Raw genomic sequence first — 8378 nt, 5'->3', positions numbered from 1 at the left:
TCCAAATATAACACCCCTTTGGAGTTGAGTTTTTTTACTTTTGATGCTATAATATAGCAATAGGATCAAGTATAGCATTACATTGGAGCTGCCCTAAGAGCTTATAAGTCCAAACCAATCTCTCGCTTATAATGTGCTTTTTATTTTAAGTAATAAATCATTTTTTAAGTGTAAGTAAACAGCCCCTGAAATTAACCGATTTGGTCAATTAAAAACTTTTTTTGGAAAATAATTTGGTCCATGTCACTGCAAGTATATATACAGGCACAGCAGATACAGTATTACAGTTTTGTTTCACTCCGTCTCCTCTTCGCGATTTCTATTGAAGTACATATTTCTCTTTCTCTCTCTCTATCTCTCTTTGTTGTGTTGATTTCTGTAAATTAGAGCTCAGATCCAGCTTATGTGATCCGATCTACATTTAATTTTGTAATCAACCAATCATCTTCTTGCTAAGATCCCAACATTAACCTCTCTCTGTTTCGTTTCTATCAATTCGTCGTCGTTTTGTTATATATTTACCGGATCTGATTCTCCGTTTAAATTGTGAGTGTATGCAGGTCTGTTGAATTTGTAGCGGTCGATTTACGATTAGATCAAGATGGTAATTTTCTTAATGTTATTATTATTGTTATGTGAATTACATTGTTAATTTGTTATTGATTGAAATGTCGAATTGGTTTCTGTTTAGGTTGTTCTCGCAGCTTCGATTATCAGTAAATCTGGAAAAGGTTAGGTTTCATTTGGTTCCCTTTTACTGTTGTTTGTAGATAGATTTGCTTTTTTAATTATGGAACGGATTTACGGATCAATGCCGTTTGGGCATTGTTTCATCTTTCAATTGAGCCTAGGGATTATTAAGTGTATTTTCTGGACATGATTTGGAACCGAATTGGTGTGATAAGTATTGGTTTTTACCAACTTAAATGTGCAATTTGATTCTTACCATTTACTTGTACATGTACATTGTGCACTGTCTATTACTCACTATTTCCCTTAGAGCATCTCCAACGGTTGAAAACCGTTAGCCAAAAATCTATGTGCCATCCTATGTGTCATCTAGGTGGCCCTTTTAGATAATATGTAAAAAAAGTTGCACTCCAACCATCACCCTTTAGCAGAAAAATTATAGATAACAAAGTATCATTCAATAGAATTGTTGAACCAAAAAGGCTATTAGGTATAATTTTAGCTTATAATAATTATACATAACACCATTGGAGTGAAAACCTTCACTGTCAGCAAAAAATTTGTATATTCTATTTAAATAAGCATTATAGCTAATGAGTTTAGATAATAGTCTTGGAGATGCTCTTATATATTATGCTTGATGCTTGGTTGTGCTTTCCTTTGAATATCCATTGCGTGAAGAAGGGCCTTTTGGTTTGAACTTTGGAGCTGTTATTTAGAACTTAAAAATCTATTATTATACTTGTGCATTTTCTGTATGATGCAGGCTAGAACATTTTTTCTGTCTTTAAACTTTGCCTATACGAGTAAGCATCTCTGTATCTGCTTTTATGGAGATTTATTAAATTTGTTCTCTGAGTGGCATGTTTGACACACTATTTTTTTGGATGGTGTGCTTTGTTTCTAGGGTCAGTATGTTCCATATATCATATGTCACTTGTAGTTTGTTTCACATTATTGGTGCCTTTGTATCACAGACTTTATTTTCCTCTGATATTTTCCAAAATTGAATTGTCACAGCCCTTGTTTCGAGGCAGTTTGTTGATATGTCTCGCATTAGAATTGAGGGGCTCCTAGCAGCTTTCCCCAAGCTTGTTGGAACCGGAAAGCAGCATACTTACATTGAGACAGAAAATGTGCGCTATGTTTACCAGCCAATAGAGTCTCTTTTCTTGCTGGTCGTGACAAACAAACAAAGCAATATTCTCGAAGATCTTGAGACGCTCAGGCTTTTGTCCAAACTTGTATCCTTTTTGTTCGTGCTTTATATGATTACTACCGACTTGCGCTTTCGTTATATTTCTCCTTCATTCATAATTCATATGCATCCTATATCTTCATGCAGCTTCTCTCTAGTATACTTGTAAGGAAAAGCTGAAAGCTCTTCTAGCTTCTTAAAGAGCACCTGTGTAAATTGATGATGCAAGCGTGTTTACATAATCATATAGTCAAATAGGGACTGATGCTTATCATGTAGGGTAGTCTATAAGAAGAGTTACATGATGTGCAAATGCGGGGTTGATTTCTTAACATCTATTAGGTACCTGAATATGCTTACTCTCTAGATGAAGAAGGCATTGGCAAGACGGCTTTCGAGTTAATTTTTGCTTTTGATGAAGTCATCTCATTGGGACACAAGGAAAATGTCACTGTTACGCAAGTCAAACAGTACTGTGAGATGGAGAGTCATGAAGAGAAGCTGCACAAGTTGGTTTTGCAGAGCAAGATTAATGAAACTAAGGATGTCATGAAACGCAAAGCTAGTGAAATTGACAAAAGCAAGGTAGATATATTATTTTGAGTGGGTTAAGTTCTCTAATATTTCTCATGTTTATCAGATCTATATCTATACTATTTTACCTTTGCATATATATTCCAAGCGAATCTTGTTCTCTCTCTGTAGATTGAGAAGAACAGAGGCGAGAAAGGAGGGTTTATGTCTTTACAATCAATGGGTTCTGGAAGCTTTGGTAGTGATCTAAATATATCTAGCAGTGGTAGTGGTTTTGGAAGTGGTGCTGGATTTGGATTGACCACTGATGTCGAAACCTTTTCCAGCAAATCTAAAGGTGTGTGGTTTTCACAATCTAATATCCCCTCGTTGGTTTTTTTATTACCGCATGTGCTTTGAAATTACTTAATGGTCTATTTGGAAACTTGGATTTCATTTGAAATCATGGATTTGATCAAATGACATGTTTGGATACACAAAAACAAGATAAATACAGCTAATAACCCTTTCCTAATGACAGAAGTTTTTTTTTCTAAACCAGAGGTAGCATATTCAATCATCTTTACCTATTTATCTCTATATTTGGGCTAATCAAGTAGTTGGTTTTGGACGTGATCTAGAAACGCATTGTTCTTTGCATTGATAATTTATTGTTAGGAATTTGTATTTCTTTAATTCAGCATTAGATGGTTGTAGTCTCCATACCTGTTCTGATGCTCAATCTTTCTTCGAATATTACAAGCTACTTGATTGTGAATGTTTTGACGTGAGTGTCTTAATATATAAATCAGTGGGCCGTCCTCCTTCCTCTGCAACTGCTCCACCAAAGGGTCTTGGAATGAAGCTAGGTAAATCACAAAGGGCCAACCAGTTCCTGGAGTCTCTTAAAGCTGAAGGTGAAGTTATTTTGGAAGATGTTCGGCCAAGTGCTGGACCTGCTAAAGCTGCTGTGGTACCTCTAACTGATCCAGTTACATTGATCGTGGAAGAGAAACTAAACGTGACACTTAAAAGAGATGGTGGAGTTAGCAACTTTGATGTTCAGGGAACCTTGTCTCTCCAAATTCTCAACCAGGATGATGGGCTTATCCAAGTACAGGTTCGTACAATAAAGTCAAACTAATAAGTTGACAGTTCGCTAGTATATATATATTTCTCAAAATTCCAATGTTTTACCCTTCTTGAGCTCTATACTCAGATTTGAAGTTTAAACCATAAAAAAGATGCTGATGGTTAGGGGTGTAATCGAGCGGAGTCGAACACTTTCAGGCTCGGCTCGAGCTTGATTAAAAATTAAGGGTTCAAGCTCGAGCTTGAGCTCGAACTGTTTGGCTTATTTACACCTCTACTGATGGTGTATTGATTGCATGGAGAAACAAATACGTGAAGAACAATAGGATGTGCAAATACTTTTATCAACTAGACTTTCAGAGGAAAAAATCATTAGCATAATGTACAAACTTATTTTCTGTTATTAGGTTTTTTTTTTTTAAGCTGACCTGTATGTTGGGTGGGTATTAAACTGCTCTCGTTGTGTTACGACTAATGCTGAATAGATCTTGCCTGGAGAAACAAATACCTCCGTTTACTAGACTTCAGAAGAAAAATGGTCAGAATAGTGTACAAACCTATTTTCTTTTATTAGGGTTTTATTCTTTTAAGCTGACCTGTTCTTTTTGGATGTGTGCTGTCTCTTACAGTTACCGAATCAATTGCGGATGTTGTATAATATAGATCTTAAAAGACTGGTGTATACTTTTTGTTTCCTTTTAGAATTAAGACAATGTTATTAGATCTTAAAGTAACTTTTGATGTTTGGATTATTGTTTTGTTGAATCCATATAAATAAGATTTTGCAATAATCTATAAAAGGGAAAGCTATAATCTGGATGAGCTCCAGAAGATTTCAAATACATAACAGAAGCTGGTTCTATCAGTATTAAAGGGTTTATTTAGCGACTTCATTTCAAAAGTTCTATTTTGTAGCATAAAAGTATGGATTCCATGATATTTATGTAGTAGGTTATATTTTTCATCTGTAGGCTACTAGCTCTATGTGTCTAATTATTTTTATCGTAATTTATACGACTTCCAGATAGAGGCTGCTGGTAATCAAGGAGTTGTTTTTAAAACACATCCTAACATCAACAAGGAGTTATTCAACAATGAGAATGTTCTAGGACTCAAAGATCCTCAGAGGCCATTTCCCACTGGTCAATCTGGTGATGGTGTTAGTCTTCTGAAGTGGAGAATGCAAACTGTCGATGAAGCAGTTGTGCCATTGACAAGTGAGTTTGCAGCTTACAAGGTGTTTTATTTTTTACCTTGTGATCAGATTTCGATAATGGTTCCAACTGCTATATATTTCAGTTAACTGTTGGCCATCTGTTTCTGGGAATGAAACATATGTCAGCATAGAGTATGAAGCCACTTCAACATTTGATTTACAAAATGTCGTGGTCTCCGTGCCTCTTCCTGCTCTTAGAGAAGCACCAAATGTGAGGCAGATTGATGGAGAGTGGAGGTAAAATCCCAAACATGTATTTCATTATCTATGCTGCTAAATATTGTTGGAAAAAAGGTGGTAATGTTTTCTCTTTTTTTGGTTGTGAGTCTTGTGACTATCTTGGTGAGTTTTACCTTGAAGTCATTAATATTATTACTTATTTCTTTATTTTTTGAAAATCAATTGGGCATATTATATACATCAGAAACAAAATCAGAGGTTGTGTGTCTTGTATGCAGTAGATCTCAGGCTGGTACATAATAAACCATCACTCTCAAGTATATGAGTTTCATATGTTATACAAGTGTTCAGTTATCTGTAATGTTGATTGAGTTCGTCATTTTCTGTTTTCAATGAAGCCTTCTAATATTGCTCGGCTTTATGTGGGGATATTCTGGAATTGTCTTTTAACCTGTATAGTGCATGATACTTGATCATGGAAAACCATCTTTGTTAAAGACTCTTTAAAAATGATTTATCTTATATTGCTCTTATTTATCTTCTGTTGCACCCTGTATTTGATACACTATTTACATACATTTTCTTGATCAGCATTGACCAATCCATGTACTTGGATTCATAATTGTGGTGATGAAAGTTTAAACAATTTTTCCAATTTTTATTTATTTTTACATTGGTTTTGAACATTAAAATTATATCTGGCTGATATTTTCTTTAATATACTGAATTGAGCTATTAATCATATGCATGCGTACTTAATTTGCAGGTATGACTCCAGAAATTCTATTCTGGAGTGGTCTATACTTCTTATTGATAATTCCAACCGCAGGTAAGATCATGCAGAGCATCTTCAATGTTGTTATTATTTCACTTGATCTTTATGAGAATGCTGATCTGGTTTATGGTTTTTTGAAACAATGAGCAGTGGATCAATGGAATTTGTTGTACCTCCAGCAGATTCTTCAGCCTTTTTCCCAATTTCTGTACGCTTTACAGCTGCTAATACTTTCAGTGACTTGAAGGTTTGTAACCCCCTGTTATCTTATTGCTTCACATCATAATCTTGATCAATATATTCCGTTATGTCTTTATAGTATTTGTGCACTTTATCTTGAACACTTCCACTCGTTTAAATTATTGGCTTCAATATATATGTCTATTGTTCGGGTTTCTTTCAGAACACATAGTTTCTTTGTAGAATATTTTGTCAACAGTACACAACCGTGACTACTGGCTAGTTATGGGCTTTTGTAGTACATTACTGTTATAGTAGCCTAAACAATTTACAACTCAATTGTTGTGGTGGGATGCTTTTCTTTGTTGATAATAGTAAGTTATGGACAGGCTATGTAGTGTTCATTCGTTTTAATAATTTGAGGATATATCTGAGTTTGGCAAGAGGAACTGAGGTAGTGATGATGCCCAAACGTTTAATGCATTTAGACACTGATATATTCCTTAATATTGCTGGTCTATAGAAATGCAAAGGTCCACATTGAAAGCTGTAATTTTTGGTGTTTCCACTTTGCCAGTTACAAACTTAAAAGCATGGTTTAGTATTTAGTTGGATTCTTTCAATTTCTCCATTAGTCTGTAAGTATGTACACGTATGACGTCTCTCTGGTTGTTACTTGCAATACACAATGTTTTCATAGTTTATTTTTAAAATTCTGTGAAGTTGGTGACCACTGACCTCCAAGTGTATTCTTCTTTGCTTTGCAAGATTTGATAGTTAAGATTTTTTTATGTGCATAATGTAATTGTAAACATTTTTGTAGGTTCTCAATATAATACCATTGAAAGGCGGAGCTCCTCCCAAGTTTTCTCAGAGAACACAGCTATCCACAGAAAACTACCAAGTTGTATGAATTTAGTTGGTTTTTGCCAACACTACTTACAAGTCTTTTCTGTAATCAATTTTCAAGATAAACTATTTTTGCTTTATTACCGCTTGGAAAATCCATTAGCATGAAGCTTGTGTTCCTTTTGTTGAGTAGATTTGTACAAGTTACTGAAGTTCTGTGATGTTCGCTCAGTTGATTTCATCTATAATACCAGTACTTATTCATTTCTAATTTGATATACTTCACTAGTCTAGCTTGAACTGCCTTGTCATACTAGTACGAGGATTTTCTTGTGAATGAATGAAATGTATAAAATGTGTACACAAACTTCAATTATGTTCCTTCAACCAAGAGAAACTACTTGAGGAGTTCAGAAAAAATTTGTTTTTTTTTTTTGACAAAATTTGGTTTTTAGTTTGTCTGAAACAATATTTTGGTTTGATGTACCGAGGAGTCTCATACATGCGAAAAACCTAACGTGGGTGAGCAACGCAGTGAATAATATATTTGGATACGAGTGAGTTGCCATGAGCATTCGGTACGTTTCAAAATCGTGAATAGACTGAGATTCAAATTTTATAATTTTCCCGAACCGGATCGAAATTTTATTATGGACTGAATAATAATAAATTTATTATTTTAGAACAGCTTATCTATTTGCGGGTTCGGTGCAGTTTTTGGATAAAACTGCAATCGCATGCTCTCGGTTTTTAAAATCAAAAACCGCAACCTCATCATTGATTTTGGTTTGGATTCCAAAACCTCGGACTTGGTTTCTATCGGTTCGGTTTCCGTTAAAAACCCAAAAACAAAACACACATGAACATTAAAAAAAAGAAAAAGAGAGTCCAGCTATGGTCATGAAGTTTCTAGTGTTTATAGTGTGCATGCATTTTATCTTGAACACTTCCACTCGGCTTCAATTATAGATACGTCTATCATTCGCGGTTCTTTCAGAACACATAGTTTCTTAGTAGAATATTTTGTCAACAATACACACTCAATACTCATGGAAGTGAATATGTCTCCAGCCCTTCGTTCTTTAACTAACTCGTTACTACTGACTAGTCTACATTACCGTTATAGCAGCCGAAACAATTTACGACTCAATTGTTATATTGGGACGCTTTCTTTGTTGGTATATGTAAGTTCTGGACATGCTATGTAATGTTTATCCGTTAGTAATTTGAAGATACTTTGAAGAGATTTACGACTTGCTGGACATGCTGTGTTCTCTGAGAAAACTTGGGAGGAGCTCCGCCTTTCAATGGTATTATATTGAGAACCTGCAAAAATGTTTACAATAACATTATGCACATAAATAACCTTAACTAGCAACTCTTGCAAAGCAAAGAACACACTTGGAGGTCAATGGTCACCAACTTTACAGACTTTAAAAAATAAAATATAAAATTATGTGTATTGCAGATAACGACCAGAGAGACATGTACATAGTTACAGACTAATGGAAGTTAAAAGATTCCAACTACAGAATGCTTTTAAGTTTGTGGATAACTGTCAAAATGAAATACCAAAGATTACAGCTTTCAATGTGGACCTTCTCATTTCTATAGACCAGCAAAGTTAAGGAAAATATAAGTGTCTAGATGCATTAAACTTTTGGGCATCATCACTACCTCAGTTC

The 8378-nt window shown here is 34.7% G+C and overlaps 1 protein-coding gene across 2 annotated transcripts; it reads left to right on the top strand.

The window, feature by feature from the left end:
- Positions 1-217: 217 nt before the first annotated feature.
- LOC108204815 (coatomer subunit delta) lies at positions 218-6964 on the top strand. 2 transcript variants are annotated; one of them, XM_017374441.2, is made up of 12 exons: positions 218-327; positions 561-604; positions 692-731; positions 1711-1934; positions 2231-2473; positions 2594-2759; positions 3214-3521; positions 4518-4710; positions 4793-4946; positions 5656-5718; positions 5815-5911; positions 6668-6964. In XM_017374441.2, exons 2-12 carry the CDS (start codon positions 602-604, stop codon positions 6755-6757), a joined length of 1581 nt encoding a protein of 526 aa, XP_017229930.2. In that variant the 5' UTR covers positions 218-327; positions 561-601; the 3' UTR covers positions 6758-6964. The 2 variants fall into 2 exon arrangements, with proteins under 2 accessions (XP_017229930.2, XP_063950115.1); XM_064094045.1 differs by having other exon boundaries at positions 320-429.
- Positions 6965-8378: the final 1414 nt, after the last annotated feature.

The sequence above is a fragment of the Daucus carota genome, chromosome 1 (genome assembly GCF_001625215.2).
Source record: "Daucus carota subsp. sativus chromosome 1, DH1 v3.0, whole genome shotgun sequence".
NCBI classification, from domain to species: Eukaryota; Viridiplantae; Streptophyta; class Magnoliopsida; order Apiales; family Apiaceae; genus Daucus; species Daucus carota.
The sequence above is the reverse complement of the archived record's forward strand: the minus strand, read 5'-3'. Positions and strand labels throughout refer to the sequence as shown.